Source organism: Anser anser, assembly GCF_964211835.1.
Source record: "Anser anser genome assembly, chromosome: 8".
Lineage (NCBI taxonomy): Eukaryota > Metazoa > Chordata > Aves > Anseriformes > Anatidae > Anser > Anser anser.
Window position 1 is genome coordinate 21,974,929 of NC_139728.1, and position 15,455 is coordinate 21,990,383.

At 53.2% G+C, this 15,455-nt stretch overlaps 1 protein-coding gene across 9 annotated transcripts in view; it reads left to right on the forward strand.

Annotated features, from left to right (window-relative positions):
* The window catches only part of RNF220 (ring finger protein 220), a 195,558-nt gene that overhangs the window by 125,909 nt on the left and 54,194 nt on the right, over window positions 1–15,455 (forward strand). For 8 of the 9 annotated variants that reach the window (XM_083846882.1, XM_083846880.1, XM_083846886.1 and 5 more), the window contains 3 exons: window positions 1,385–1,430; window positions 9,654–9,749; window positions 13,531–13,573. In XM_083846882.1, coding sequence (XP_083703008.1) covers window positions 1,385–1,430; window positions 9,654–9,749; window positions 13,531–13,573 — 185 coding nt within the window. Of the gene's footprint in view, window positions 1–1,384; window positions 1,431–9,653; window positions 9,750–13,190; window positions 13,365–13,530; window positions 13,574–15,455 lie in introns of those variants that run through there. The other variant, XM_083846887.1, reaches the window with a different exon arrangement.

Below are 15,455 nucleotides of genomic sequence, written 5' to 3' on the forward strand. Positions count from 1 at the left end.
TCATAACACCCAGCCATCTGCCAAATCAAGGCAGATTAAAGCCAGCCAAATTCAATTTCTCCCCGCTGCCACTGCAGCTCGGCATCTGGGGCTAAAGTGTCCCCGACAAAGCGAACATGACAGGCACATTGCTTTTTTGTCACATCTAGTACCATGTTGATCTTCTAAAAGTCTCATAAAAATTTATTGATGTCTCCCATATTGCTGTGATTGAGAAGAAAGGAGCGTGTGTGTGCGGCGCGGCGCGCGCGCGCGCGGGGGGGGGGGCGTGTGTGTATTAATGCTCCTGAAGTAGATCTGATTTGATATGTCTTGTTCTATTGTCAGCATCTGTTTAGCGAGGCTTTTTAATACTTTCTGGCTGCCGATCACTCATCCTTAGCCTGGGATGCGGGCTTGCATACAAATTTTGTTATTAAACACAATTCCATCCCCCCCCCCCCTCCAGCCCCCGCCTCCCCCCACAGCCCCCCCGCCACCCACCCATCCATCACCTCCCCGGGGCTATGGGCAGCCAGCCGCCCCGCCAGCCCGCGCCTGCGAGCTCCGGCACTGGGGCTGGCAGCATATTTCAAGAGCCTTTTGCCTGCTGCAGGTGCTTTGCATTGACAAATCGAATCACGGGGAAATAATTTATTTCCTAATGCTGTTTGCAGCATGTTAGCAGGAGAATTTACATGAGAGAGATTACTTTAATAACCAAAAAATTACAGTGCAGGCCTCCCCGCCATGTCGGCTTTGATACGTAATTGTTTCAAGTTTAACCTGTCTGGAGGGGGGAAGGTGTTATTAAATCTATAGCATCTCCCGCTGGTGAGGGCATGCAAGGAGGAGCACCCTGACGGGAACCTCCTTCACTGCTAAACAGGGAGCAAGCTGAATTAACAAATCACTCCAGCCTCCGGCAGTGGCTGGAGCAGCGGGGATCTTCTTTCCCTTGCTCTTTACGCTGATTTAATCTCCCTCTGTTTCCCTTCCTCCTGTTTTATCACGCCTGACTCCATGCTGGGCTCACCACCCCACATTCCTCTTGCTGTGGGTTTCTTCCCATTGCCCCCACAGGCTTGCTCCCCGCTTTTCCCCAGGGTGGGAGAGGAGCTGTGAAAATCCCAGGGACAGGGCTGGACCCTGCATCATGCCAGCAACAGCACCTGGGTTTGGGTGGCTCCGTTCTTGGACTCTGCTCCTTGGACCATATTTTTTCCAGCCCCTGCAAGCTGGGGAAATGGCTGGCACTGCCCTCCGTCCTGTGCCCTCCTCGGCCAGGACAAGGAGGCCCCCTTTGCTCCAGGGATGGGGAGCTGTGTGCTCTGCTGTTTGAGCTCCCACACTGCCCACCGCGGCGGTTTCGTGGCTCTGACCCCCTTCTCTTCTCTCTTGGCAGTAAGAACTCCATCCTGAAGGATGCCATGGCAGCAGGCACCCCCAAGGTAAGTGAGCACAGCTCGGCACGCTTTACCCCGGAGGGCTGCTCCCTACTCCCCGTCACCTTCCCAGCCCAAACCCTGCCCCGCCACTCGCTGTTCCCCAGCGAGGTGGCCGTCCTGGGCTGTCCCCAGCAGTGCCATGCTCTGTGGCCAGTCCAGCAAAGGGGATGTTGTCCTTATTCCCCCACTGTGCTGGAGCGGCCGGGTCCCCGTGCAGCTTGGGGACAGTGAAACTGAAGGACCCAGCGGGCTCCAAGACTCCAGATTGTGTCTAATGACAGCTAATGAGAGCTGATCACACGCACGCAGAGCTCAGGCTGTGAAATCATGCACGGAAGCTACGGAGCCAGAGCCATATGCCAGTTCTGGAAGAGGGGAGTGGGGCTGCCTCGGGGGGACCAAAGCACACCTGAGGAGGAGCCCAGATCACTGAAAAACCCCTCCTCAGCTGGATCCCCATCCCCTCAGTACCCACCTCCCGTCCCCTTGGCTCAGGGGAACAAAATGCACCAAACATCGTGGCATCGCTGCAAAAGGCATCCTTCACTAATTAGCTGCCCTTAATATGACGCTGCTGCGGGAAGGATCAGAGCTTGGGCAGGCACATGGGTGGCCAGGAGCATGGCTGGACACTCACAGTCCCTTTGCACAGCCACTGAAAACCACACTGCGTTTGGCCCAGGCTCTGCTTCACTTTTCGTGCCAGCAGCCTGGGGAGGGCACATGCACCCTGATGCAGCCAGCTCAGGGAGCCTCTGTGATAGCTTTAATGCTGGGAACTTCAGCTCTTGATCGCCTTTTTTTTTTTTTTCTGGATATTTTGGGTAATTTTTTGAAGCACTTGGAACGTGACATCAAAACCAGGGGTAGAAATTGCAGCTCCAGGCTTTCCCCGTGAGGGCCGGTGCCTCGCCAAGCACATAAACACCCTGCCTGCCCCCCCGGGCCAGGGGCTGGGGAGCCAGCGTGCCCCCGGCAGGCATGGATAGCTCCCAGGTAAACCTATCCGTTTCCCAAACCTGTGAGGGAAAATAAAGACCCACAGGGCCTATGGTTGCCTTTGGATGTCCCAAAGGAGCTGGAAAGGGCACCTGCGAAATAACGCCTGAGCGGGAGAGGGGCGGGTGGGAAGACGGATGAGCTGTTTGGAGGGACACGCAGCAAGTGACTGACAGACAGCAGATAAAGCACAAGGTCCATCTCTCGGCAGGGACGGGCTTTTGAAGTTTCCATTGACAAAGAATCCCATTTGCCTTGAGCGAGGGGATTAAACTGGGACTGGAGAGTCGTTCTATGTAAAGGAGATCAATCGTCCCCTGTCACCACATGGATCTTTTCCCTTTGCCCGTCACGTCTGGGCCTAAGAACATTAACTTCAAGAAGCCACGAGAGCAGGGAGGGAGAGGGTGAAATCAGGAAATCTTTCATTCCCTTCTCAGAGAGCTTGAAAGCCTCTCAGCCCAGGAGGATTCATTATTTCTAGGTGGCTTTTGCTGGGAGGCAAGGCCTGTGTGCCACGGGCAGGCCGGGCGCTTCCCTGCCGGGTGGGCTTGGTATTAAAGCCCCCTTAGTAACCACACAGGGCTCGGGAGGAGGAGGTGGCAGCCCGGGACGCTGCTTCCCTCCGTGCCCACTGAAATTCAGCAATGTTAGGATGTGAAGACCCTCTGGGAAAGTCCATTCCTTCCCCACAGTTACCCCTGCAGACACCTCTCCTGGCAGCAGGAGCCCAGACGTAAACGTGCTCCTCGCTCCCCGCTCTCCTGCCCCTCAAGAGCTGTCACTCACCATGCTGGGTCAATTTTCATGGCAATATGTCAAAGAAAATCCAATCACTCAACAGGGGATGCAATGAATGCAGGATTATTGTATCAGGTTCTTCTATTATCAGGGCTGACCGAGGCAGTGACGGCCAAGCGAGGCCTGTAAACTGGGGGCTGTGGCCATCGCCTCTGCCCGGGGCCTGGGCTCATTGGAGAGGCAAGGAGAGTGGCACAGAGGCGGTGCTCAGCACCACGGTGCTCAGCATCCTCGGGGCTTCCTTGTGGAGACCAAGCTCAGTGGATCAGAGTACGCAGCGCAGCGAGCCTCGGGGCGGGATTGCTGTCCAACCCTGACTGCCACTCAGCCAGCAAAGCTGGTGACAGCAAGCCGAGTGGTGGCTGCGAGACGTCCTGCCGTCCCCAGATGACCCACAGCACTGTTGTCTTCGCCCCGTATGCCCAGACTGCATGCCTGGATGCTCACCCCAAGGCCTGCAACAGCCTTTGGTGCCCCGGTCTTCATGTTGCTGAGAGCTGGGCAGCCCATCCAGCCCCCACAGGCCTTGGGGCTGCCTTGTGCCTGTGCTTTGCAGCAGACAGAGGTGCAAAAAAAAAAAAGTGTTGAAAACCCATCTCCTTCGCAGAAAGCACACCAGGGGGCCCCGCTCTGGGAAAGGTCTTTCTCAGCATTGGACTTCAAGGAGAGTCCGGGACCCTCTTAGCATCCTTCTCTGATGGCATTTCCAAGACACCAGGAGGAAGAGGAGGGGTGGGGAATTAAGTTCTTTACCAAGGAGACATTTCTGTGTGAGTGGGAACAGATGCTTCACGCCCATGGGAAGGGATGGAGGCTGTCCTTGCTCTTACTGAACTTGAGACCATGGCTCCACGGTGCCGTTCTCCAGTGTGAGCTGGTCATTGTTTGAAAATCCTTCATGCCATCCTGGGTCCCCGTGGGGAAGTCCGACACCAGAGTAACTTGGGAGGGCACTTTCTGAAGACGTGTCCCAGCCGGCCATGCCCCAGACCTCCCTGAGCCCAGAGTATGTCCTCCTAGCTACCTTAGAGTGCTTTCTGCCACTGTCAGGCTGTGGAAATGAACCTCCCCAGCGCTTGCTGTGGGTTCATCGTTCCCCCTTCACTTCTCCTGCACATTGCCTTTCCCACCAATGACCCAGCTGCCAGAAAATATTGGAGCAAGGGGCCAGGGCCAAGCCCCCTCCCTTACACCCAGCAGATGCCAGCGGTCGCTTTGCTGAGGTTTGCACCTTGGGTGCCCCCAGACCTCCACCGTGCCGCAGCCCCGCGATCCCCCACCCGCCCTGCGGTTTTACAGCCTCGCAGAGCAGTTTGAGAGAGAATTACAGCACCTAGAGGGAAATTTGACCACTAAAGCCCTCCAAGGAAAAAGAGCTTTGAAGCAAGCAAGATTTGGAGCCTGAAACCTTGATGGAATGGCTGTGCTAAGCCCTTGCCAGCCGCCTGGCTCGAGATGAAATTTCCAGCGCGATCATTTAACTTCTGCGTATCATGTCTGGTGGTAGGAGCAGGGGCTGGTGTTGGGGCCCCAGGGCTTTGACTCCTTCTCTTGTGTCAGGGACTCACTGGGGGGGGCTCAGGGATGTCACACTCCTCCCTCTAACGCTGATTTACGAGAAAAGATTAAAAAGCCAAATATGAACACTGGGGCAAGGCTACAGCCGAGCCGGGGACATGAGAACAGCCCACAGGTATGCGAAGGAGGGGAAATTCCCTCGGATGCGTGTCGGCTGCCAGCTTGGGGTGACAAATACCAGAGCCACTCCAACAAAAATCTCCACCAGGTTTTATTCCATAAAGCAAATTACCCCGTGAACAAAGCCCCTCGCTCCCCTTGGGCCAAACAGCTGTGCCCTCCCCTTGGTCCGAGGGATGCTGCGTCCGGCAGGAGGAGCACACAGGGATGTGGTGCGGGGTTTCTGTCCCAGATCCACCAGGGCCAGGGCTCTGTCCCCCCCATCCTGGTGTCTCCACGGGCAGATCAGCTGGAGGGGGCTCCCTTCCCCTCCGTGCCTTGCCCCAGGGGGCCCAGAGCTCCACTGCAGTCCCCGGTGCGACTGTAGCACGCACGGAAATAAATCAGCAGCTCACTGCTGACACCGTTATTTCTGCTCACTATTCACACCCTTCCTACGTTTAAGCTTTTCATCCCCAGCTCCATCCCACCTTTATCTCTGCCAGCTAAAAGCCACTGGACAATTTTGCCTCTCGCTTTCCCGGGAGCAAATGTAGACCCTCGGAAAGCTTCTAGGAAAGTCAACTCTAATAGTGGCATCTTTTTGTCAGGGATCCTCCAGCAACAGCGTAACAAATGGCTAGCAGAGAGAAGGGGGAAAATCGCAGCCAGGCCTGGTATCACTCATTGCTTTCGGGTTACAGTTCCCAAGTGATAACAGCTATTAGCAACACTTTGACGGCTTCCCTACCGTGGAGGGGAGGGCAGGAGACAGAAAACATGTCAAGCCATCACCTCCATGTTAAGTGATAAGTACCTATTTAGGCGGCAGAGTTAAAGCTGAATGCATCAAGCAGGGAACACTTTGTGCCCAAAAAAAAAAAAAAAAAAAAAAAGGAAGAAAAAAAGAAAAGGACCATATAGATACATAAAAAGCAGAGTTAGGATATTTGTTCTGCTGACAGCAGCTGTGATGGATCGTTTAAGAAAAATAGACTCCCTGTGTTTTTCCAGGGCTATCAGAAAGCTGGAGTCCAGCACTTTAACACTCTCAAATGACCGGCCTTGAGAGGAAGCGGGATGTCAGCGGTGCCGATGCTGCCCCAGTGAGCAGCTGGGGTTGGGGCTGGCGGTTTCCATCCATCCCTCGCTCCAGCAGCTGCACCCAGACACACGTCCCCTCCTCGTGCAGCTCCGACCCCGCGCTGCACGGGCAGCTGGGGAGCGATGGAGGTAACGTTGTGCACCTCTGGCTCATGCCAAACCTGCCGAGCACCAAAACGGGGAGGATGGAAATGCCGAGCGGGGCCATGACTGCCCAGCAAGGCAGGAGGGGCAGGAGGAAGGAGCGAGCACACGGCTCGGACAAGATTGATGGCCTCGTTGCCATTAAGAAAAAAATTAGCCGGTGGCGGCTATCATATTAAAGGGTGAAGAAGCCGTGAATTATTTTCTTAAAGATCTTATCACTTACAATGATAATTTTACCTTCCAAAAGGCCACTTTTAATGAGGCAAGCCAGGCAAAAAGTCATGATTTAATGCCAGATTTTTTTTTCCAAACACATTTTACTGCTTTTTTGTCCATGTTTAAAAAGCGCCGGTGACCTTTTTTTATTTAGCTTGCCCCAGGTGTAATGCTCAGGCTGATCCTCTCAGGGTTTATAACCTCCGCGGAGAGTGCCTTTACCCAATGGAGAGATGATTTAAAGGGGAGGGAGAAATATGAGGCTGCACGGTGGCTCACATGAGCATCTTTGACACTGGGAGCTGTGGTTTGCCAGGGAAGGGGGCACCAGGGAGAGGCGGACGCTCTCACCCCGGTAGCTCAAGCTCTTCCCAAACCGGTACCCAAGGAAGCGAGCGTGGCACACCCGTCTGCACGCAGAGCGTGCCATGCCTCATTTTTGGGGTGGGAAGCCAGAATTTGGGTGTGCCCTGCAGCTTAGGGGTGCATGAGGGCTGGGAGGGTAGATGCAACACTGCCCTTTTCCCCTGCAGCCGTCTTCCCAGATGCTGGTGGTAAGATGGAGCAGGGCCGTGTCACTGTCACCAGCACCTGGGAGGGAGCGAGCCCCAGCTTGGCCACACATCCTCACCACTTAGCCCCTGAGAAACAGCCCCGACGTGACGATTTGGGGAAAAAGAGGCCAAAATCGGGAGGGCAGAGAGCCTGGCCTGATGCAGAAATGGAAGTCACCCTGCTCTCCAGCACCTTTCCCAATCTCTCAGCCCTTAAGCCTGCTTCCCCGCGTGCCCCGTGGCCGTCCCACCGTCACGGGCTGCAAGGCAAAGTGTGCCACGTCTCAGGGAAATGAGAAAAACAAATGAAGTCGAGTTTCCTAACAGCGAAGGAGAAGTGTGACTTGGCATCTCTAACGCCGTGCTTAACATGCCGGCAAGGTATTTAAAATTGAAGTGCTTGCACACAATTTAAAAATAGACAGTTTATTAATCTAAACTGCAAGTGTATGTAGAAGAGGCCTCGAGATTGACATCTTTGGGATTAGTTTAGCCCTGCGTTTTTCCAGAGGTCATCGCCATGGTGCTCAGGAGGTTTGTGGAATAAATGGGGCCGGCGTTCTTCCCGGGACCACACGCTAAAAACTAATACATAACGTTTAATTTACTGTCTCCATAGCTAGCCCAACCATTTTTCACATAATAATATTGGATTAGAGCTACCAGAGGCTGAGGGGGGAGCTGGAGGCGGGGAGGGTTTGTCTGTCTGTCGGCGAGGAATGGGGAGATGGGTATTTTTTCCCCTTCTCCAGAATACATTGGAAGACGAAACACATTTAACCCTCCCAGCTCCAGGGTGCTCAGCTTATTAGGGGGGAAGGGGCATTAACACTGCTGCAATCAGGAGTTTGTTCCGAGTCGCACTTGAAGGCTTTGAGTCCCTCCAATTTATGGGACACGTGCAATCCTGCTTCAGAAACGATCTCCTCCTCTTAGAAAATAAAAATAAATAAATAAATTATACCAGGAGCATTCTGCAGAAATTCTCCTGGTAGCTCTGCACAGCTGATTAGCGGATAATGGAGCGCCCCAGCGGGGCAATTCCCCCATGACCCCTCTCACCCAGCACCCCAAATCCTGCTCCCCGCCCGCACCCCCGGCCTGCCCTCCCTCCATGCCCACACGCCGCTTTGCTTTCCTCGCCAGGCAGGCCGTCAGAGCCCGGGGATCACATCCTGCTGACTGAACGGATTTGTATGCTGAGTCATTCTTCCACTTGCTCGTATCTTTCCAAAAAATGCACATTTTTTCACGTTTCATTTCAGCCCAGAGGCGAATGTTTCTGGAATGCTTGCCTTTCTCCAAGGTATTATGCTTTTTAATAATGTTGTCACCACACTTGACCTGTCCAATTCAGATGATATCTACACTTCCCTTTGCAAACATACACATCTCCGAGCAGTCATTTATTGTTGGATCTTGCCAGCTGATTCTCGGAAACAAACATCTGGAGAGCTGTGCTTACAGTGTATATTTTTTACAGCGTAGCGTGCCGTATTTAACCTAGTTTAGCTAATTTATATTTTAAATTAGAATTTTAAATTGGATTTCCCCTTCAAATTCTTCTAATAATAAACTTCACTTACAACTCAGCGTACATTTTTTTAAATGCTGTCAAACTCCTTCAGGAATTTTCCCGCTCGGGTTCATTGCCTGTAGAATTTAGACTTACCTACTGTTGACTCGAAGTTTATCAGCGATTTCTTAGGTCTCAAACATCGCTGATCTTTTTAACCTTCTAAAAGGCCCTTTTTTTCTGTGCCGCTTATTAAAATAAATAGCATCATTACCGAATGAAGAGGTGGTTGTGCTGCTGAGAGCTTTAGCGTGGTGTACAAAGCTACGGAGAGATGTAGTGGAACTTGCAGTGGTGGGCGAGCGTGCGCTGGCATCGCTCTGTGCCAGCACACCCCCGTGTTGCTGTATGGTTTTCACAGATTTCTGGAGCAATTTTTTTTCATCAGGGGACTCCCCTGGACCCTCTGTGGCATTTGCAGGGCTGTGTGTGTCTGTGCAGTGCTCTGACGCTGTGTGCTGTATAACCAGAGATAAATTATCAGGCACCTGGGAAGCCGTGCGCAAGATGCTCTCCCAGCACAGGAGGGGCACACGTAGAGCAGCGTTTGCTGCCGTGGCTGTTTCATTGCCTCCCCCAGCCCAGGAGTGCTGGGCAGCCTTTATGGTCCAGGGATGCATGCTCATGCTTTCCCTGTAAATAGCTCATCCATCAGATGGGGCAGGGGAGGGCTGATAGGAGAGAAAGCAAATTTAAGATGGTTCTCATCAGCTGAATCACTTTAAATCGCATGTCCCCTGGGCTCTGGGCTGGTGTCTGCTTCTCAAACTGGCAGCGCGTGTTGAAAGCAGCATCAGCCTGACCTCCCTTCTCCAGCCAGCAAACCTGTTGGCCTCTGCCCGGCACAGGTTACGGGGTGCTCCCGCTGCCCCACCTGGCACATCGCTTTGAGCAGAGAGGTGCCACATAACAGCGCGGGCTGGTTCTGCCCCCAGCCACCACACCAGGGACAACACAACCGGCCCTTTTGTTGCCTGATGTGTTTGCACTGGGCAGGTGATAAAACCCCTTACATGTGAAGTGTGAAGCCACCCCCACGTTGCAACAGTCCCCACGCCAGGCGGACGCGCTCCCCGCGCCTTTGAGGGCAGCTTAGCACGGGGCAGAGAGCCCGGTGATGCTCACAGCATGAATTTCTCCTTTCTCTCGCAGTCAATTTTGTTGTCGGCCTCAATCAAGCGGGAAGGAGACTCTCCGACAGCATCGCCCCACTCCTCGGATGACATCCATCACTCGGACAGATACCAGGTAAGCAGGCAGACACCAGCACTGCTCTCCGCCGTAGCCGGGGAGCCAGCTCGCCCCAGCGCCCACAGCTCTCCAGGAGCTCCCCAGCTCTCGGCTCTGTACCAGTGCCCAGCCCACCTGCCTGCAAACTGGGGACACAACGACTTTGTCCTCGCACGGCCACAAAGGCAGGCTTTTGTCTGCGGGGTCCTCCCAGCTCTGGCTTTTAACCACAGCTGTCCAGAACTACTTTAAATCTTCGTAAAGGTTTCTGTTGCATTGTATTCGTCATCCCTGCCGTTGCTATGGCTGTGTTTGTCATTACGTACCCCATGCCACCATGAAACTTCCAGAGAAGTGATTTTTTTTTGTAGAAGAGTGAATGATGTCAGCCCGCAGCAGGCCAAAATTCTCCGTTTCGCTGGTGTGCTGCTGCCCAGCAAACTGACTCGTGACTCCCACCCAAATTTTGGACCATCTACGACCATGCCAGCATGTTTTGTAATCCTGCAAGAAATCTTGCTATGCCCCGGGAAGTAGCAGGTCTTGACTTGTTGCAACACACTGAGTAAAAGTTCAGGGAGATGGAACGAGAAAGGATGAGGAAGGCAGCAGCCTGAGTACAGCTCTGCTTGTTGGATGTCTGTGTTTTGGGGGCAGGCTGGCAAGCTCGACTCCAGTTCGAGACAGCTCCAAACAGTTTGGCTGCGAGTCTGTGCTCAGCCACTGGCTTCAAAACCCTGAAAGGCAGCAGATAAAATAACTGTAGCCTTTAGCACAGACCCAAGCATTCCTCTACTTGCCATGGGGACAGGCTGGGTGGGCCATAGCTGTACCAGCCTGGCATAAAACCATGACCCTATATGCTATCCTATCCCTATATCCCATCCTACATCCATGACCCTATGTCCTTGGCAGTGACACCCTGTGCCCAAGGTCAGGGCATCCTGCATCAGACACTTCACACGTGCCAGGTCTGCATTTGGAGCTGCAGGAGAGGCTGATGGCCACTGTCAGGGGTCTAGCCCAGCGGCCCCAGCTAACACATGTGCTCCTGAATATAGGCCTTATTAGTGGCAGAAAGCTGCATTTGTTGCCCGTTATTCTGCCCTCTGTCCTACTTATTGGTGATATTATCAAATACGGGCCAAATCCTTCGGGTTTTGCTACATACTCCAACGTAGCCGTCGGTTCTAATTTGGTGTCACATCACGGTTGCTTTACCCTTGTATGAATGATGAGACCTGGTGCAAAGTAAGAGAAGCAAAACCCACAGAAGATACAGAAATGCCTCATTCAGGTAATTCATCTCTCTTTCCCGCCTACTTAATAAGTAGGCTAATAAATAAATTATGTTCCTTCCAAGAGGGTGTGGAAAAGACTTTTGCAATGGCTCCCTTTGTTCAAGAACACCCCTCCTTCCCCATTCCTCCAGATTTCAGTCTCTGTGAAATTGGCGGTCCCTTGCAGTCCTCTGTTCCTATAAATTTTTATTATGTCATACTTGAGGACAAATATTCTCAGCAGAAGCCCCCTCTATGTGCTGAGCCTAGCTGGTCTCTAATGTGTTTTAAGTTTGTGAGTGTATTTTATGGAGGGTTGCAGCCCTTAATGCAAATGCGTAATGGGAGTTGTAAGACCGCACTGCAGGGAGAAAACACCTCTGGGGCCTGATTTTCATTTACACTTACGCTGGCTGCTTTATGCTGCTCTGGCAGCGTAAAGGGACCTCAGAGTGGGTGCCAGGGTTGTGTAAAGCCTCTGCGTATCCTTAATAAAGCCACAACATCAATGAGAATTCAGTCTTCCTGGCTTACCAAGTGAAATGCTCAGGAACCAGAGCAGAAGGCTCTCAGTGACTTTAAAGGCTGCAAAATTTAACTTTCCATATGCAGAGGTGTGCTGGGATTATGACTGTCCCTTGTGTTTTTTGTGATCTAATGGCAAATATGCATTGTATTAGTAACATGCTAGGATGGGAGTTATTGGCGTATAGCTTTTCAGAATTCCTATGACTCGCTTTTCTTAGTCCTCATGCTTATTTACCATGGGGATATTTAGGGAAGAAAGAGATTTGTGAAATGGAGTGCTGCAGGAATACTGGCTTGCACAGTGCTTGGGCTGTCTGCATTGCTCCCGGCACAGAGAGGGAGTTGGGCAGCTGCAGGACACGGGAAGGGGGTCTCCCCTTGCCTCCCCAACACCAGGCCAGGTTGCTGGAGTTTGCTACATGGACAGTGTTCAGATGACGGGGTGGCAGCTGGCACAGTGCAGGACTTGGTGGTATGGGACGCTGGTGGGTGCTCTTCTTAGGTAGAGGACGTCCTGTCAGCTGGGCTTCTCCTGTGCTCCAAGTAAAAATAAAGCTATTTTGGTTAGACTTAGATTCAACCCTTCCTTGTATCCCCAGTAGAAAAAATCAGGAGCAAATTATAAATCATTTACCGTGTAGGAAAGATAACATTTCAGGCTTAGAGTGGGACCACCTTGCGTGGACCAGCTGAGCCTGCAGAATACTTGTGGCTGAGGAAGTACAAATGAAGGCCTAAAATCCTTGTCTAGGAAAGGTGCCTCCCTCCACCAGAGCCTCACTGGCCACAGCACCTCCTGAAAAGACAGCTTAATTAATGAAAAGGGTAAAACCAGCGATGATCAGCTTAGATTTTGTAAGCACGGGTATGAGAATAGGGCTGCATTTCAACTTGTGGACGGAGCTGGGACGTACCACGTTAGGCAGCGTTGTGCAAAGCCTACTGGCCAGCACCTGGCCTCACGAGCTGCCCACAACCTTCTGACACAACAATTTGCGTGTGATTTTTATTATTACTATTTTCCCCTGAGGAGGGCTGGGCAGGTTGTCAGGTGGACACCTGAAAAGTGGGCTCGAGGTGACGAGGTGCTGAGGGGACACTGCGAAGAAGGGCACTGGGTGGTACTGGTGCACATGGGCACGCGTGTGGCCCTGGGGCCGGTCACCGCGGCAGGACGCAGGGAAGGCCCCAGCGCGCCCTCGATGGCCACTGAGGCGCGGGGAGGCCCTGAGGGCACCTGGCCCTGAGGGAGAAGGCGCAGAGCAGCAGCTGATTGGCCAGCACCACTGGGTTCCAGTCGATCCCAAGGCCCTGATTGGTCACTGCTGTTGGACCTGAGGTGCTCCCGCTCCCTATTGGGCAAGGAGCAAAGCCTGCAGTTGCTCCTAGGCCTCGATTGGCTGCGTGGCCCTGCAGGGCAATTACCCCCGAGTCCTGATTGGCCGACCACCCTTTGCCTTTCCACGTACCCCCGATCTCTGATTGGCCAACCCTTCCCGGCTTCCAGCTCTGATTGGCCGGGGGTACGAGGAGGGAGGGGGGAATCGGGGTGGGGGGGGCCGTGCTGCCGCCTGCCGGTTGCCATGGGAACTCCCTCCTCCGCCGCCTGAACTTTCACCCGCTCGGCGGCGGGTCACATGACCGGGGCCAACATGGCGGCGGCCGCCGGGGGCTGAGCGGCGGCTGCTGCCGGGCCGCGCCGCGCCGCGCCGCATCCGCCCGCATCCCGGGCCGCGGGGGGGGGGCCGCCGCTCCGCCGCCCCGCCGCCCGCCCGCGGCGATGCAGAGCGGCACGAGGGGGCCCGGCGGCGGCGGCCGGGAAGAGGTGGGGGCGCGTGGCGGCGTGTGGCGGCGGGGGAAGGCCCGCCGCGTTGTCCCGGGGGGTGGCCGGGCCTGGGGCCTCGTTCCCCGGGAGGGGGGGGGGTCGCGGGGAGGGGGCGGGGGCGCTCAGCGGGTCCTGACGCTTCTCCGCTCTTGTGTCTCCTCTGCAGACCTTCCTGCGGGTGCGAGCCAACCGGCAGACGCGGCTGAACGGTGAGTGCGGCGCCACGGCCCGCCCCGCGGCCCAAAACCCCCCCCCGGGGGCCCGGACCCTCCCCGGCCTGGCCGCCTCCGGCAGCCCTTCCCCGGCTGCCAGCCCCCCGGGGTGGGATTTCCACCGCCCGGGTCCCCCGAGCGGGGCCGGGGCCCGCCGCTGTAAGGCCCGGGGCCCCGTGCTGCGTTTCCACGGCACGCCTGGCAGCATCGAGGTCTCGCAGTAAACTTTTAAACCAGCAGCCTCTGAGCCTCTGGGCGTGCTTGCATCTGACGTCATGGTTGTTGTGTTTGGTTTTTTTTTATCTCTCAAACCCGCGCATGCTGGTGCGTTGCTTTTAATCCCATGTTTCTGGGTGTTTATAACAGCAAGAGGACAAATACATTTAGTGAAAACTCTTTTAGTACCCAAAAACTAAACCAGAGACCATTTTCTTTCACAGAGATCCATCCCTGTGTTTGTAAATCAAGCGTTACTTTCTTTACTTGAGCAGAAGTTCAAACTCTTCCCAAACTTCAGAGAAGTCAGAACTTACCACTTAAATAATAACAATATTCTGTCATCTGATGTTAGAGATGACCAGTTTTAGCTGGCCCAATAGGAACCACTTAGCTTAGTTTCTCAAGCCACCAGGCTTGTCAATCTTGAGCTTCCTGCTGCAGTAGTGTAGGACAACGTGGGTGACATTGTGATGATGCCGTTTAGTTAGAAAAAGGTAAAGATATCTTTACAAAATAGCAAAAAGCTTTAGATTGTGCTGACGCCAAAATAGTGTGCTTAAAGTTGAAGTACTACGTTTAGTATAATCTTAAATAGAAGTTTTATGAAGTTACTGACCCAATGTCCTTACAAGGAATATACACCTGAGTTCAGAGATGGCTCGGAGACTCTGAAATACACACCCTGAGGGCCAGAACCTGTGAACTCTTGAAGGTCTGTCAAGTCATACATTAAAGAGATGAGTTACCTTGCATCAATTTTGGGTAATTGTTAGCACGTGAGCACTACCAGATGAGCGCAGTGGGCTGCCAGTGTTTGCAGGTAGTCCCCTTTCCTGACACAGACTTCAGATGACTGAAATGCACTCGGGTGTTACCCTGCAGTGACTTGTTTTGTGTGACAAAGGTCTCTGGAGTCAGTGATGTCAAACCGTTTCTTTATCATTTTTGGATAGTTCAGTTCAAGCTCACACCTTCCGCCTTTTTTCAGGCCAATAATTGTATTTAAAAAAAGTCTGAGCCAGGCTTGAGAGCTTCTTGGCATTGTGGAGTCCTTCAGGATGAATGGAAGCTCTTGATGACAGCGTGCTCTGCTGAACTGGCTCAGCGGGGCTTCCTGATCACAGGCTGTGATCTAGGAACTCGTCTTGGACCCTGTTTTGGGATCTTTTTGTGAACCTGGGCTTGTCAACTAAAGGGAGTCTCAAGTTTGCTCAGCATTTGCATTGCTTTTGCTGAACCCTTTACTCTGTATATATATTTTGGGGTACAGTCAGAAGAACTAACAGCCGTATTGCAGGTGAGGGCATTTGATTAATTTATGTATAATACACTTCTAATTCTGGTATTTCCTGGCTGTTCAGCTCTATACCCTAACAGTACTAGGTCCAGAAGTTAGGAAGCTGAATGCAGAAGTATTAGCTGAAATGCTTTGGATCACAAATATAGTCAAGCTGGATCAAAATTGGTTCCTCCTGACCTTAGCTTTTTATGATTCGTGGTTATTGTTCACAAAACATCCCCACGGTGATGCCTGGCTCACTCCTATGCTGTTAGATTAGTATCCAGCCAGATGGTTGGATAGGTGTACAGCTCCTTTCAGTGCTTATGACCACCAAGCTCTGCCTGCTTTCTTCTTTCCTCCTCAACAGTTGTTTGTACT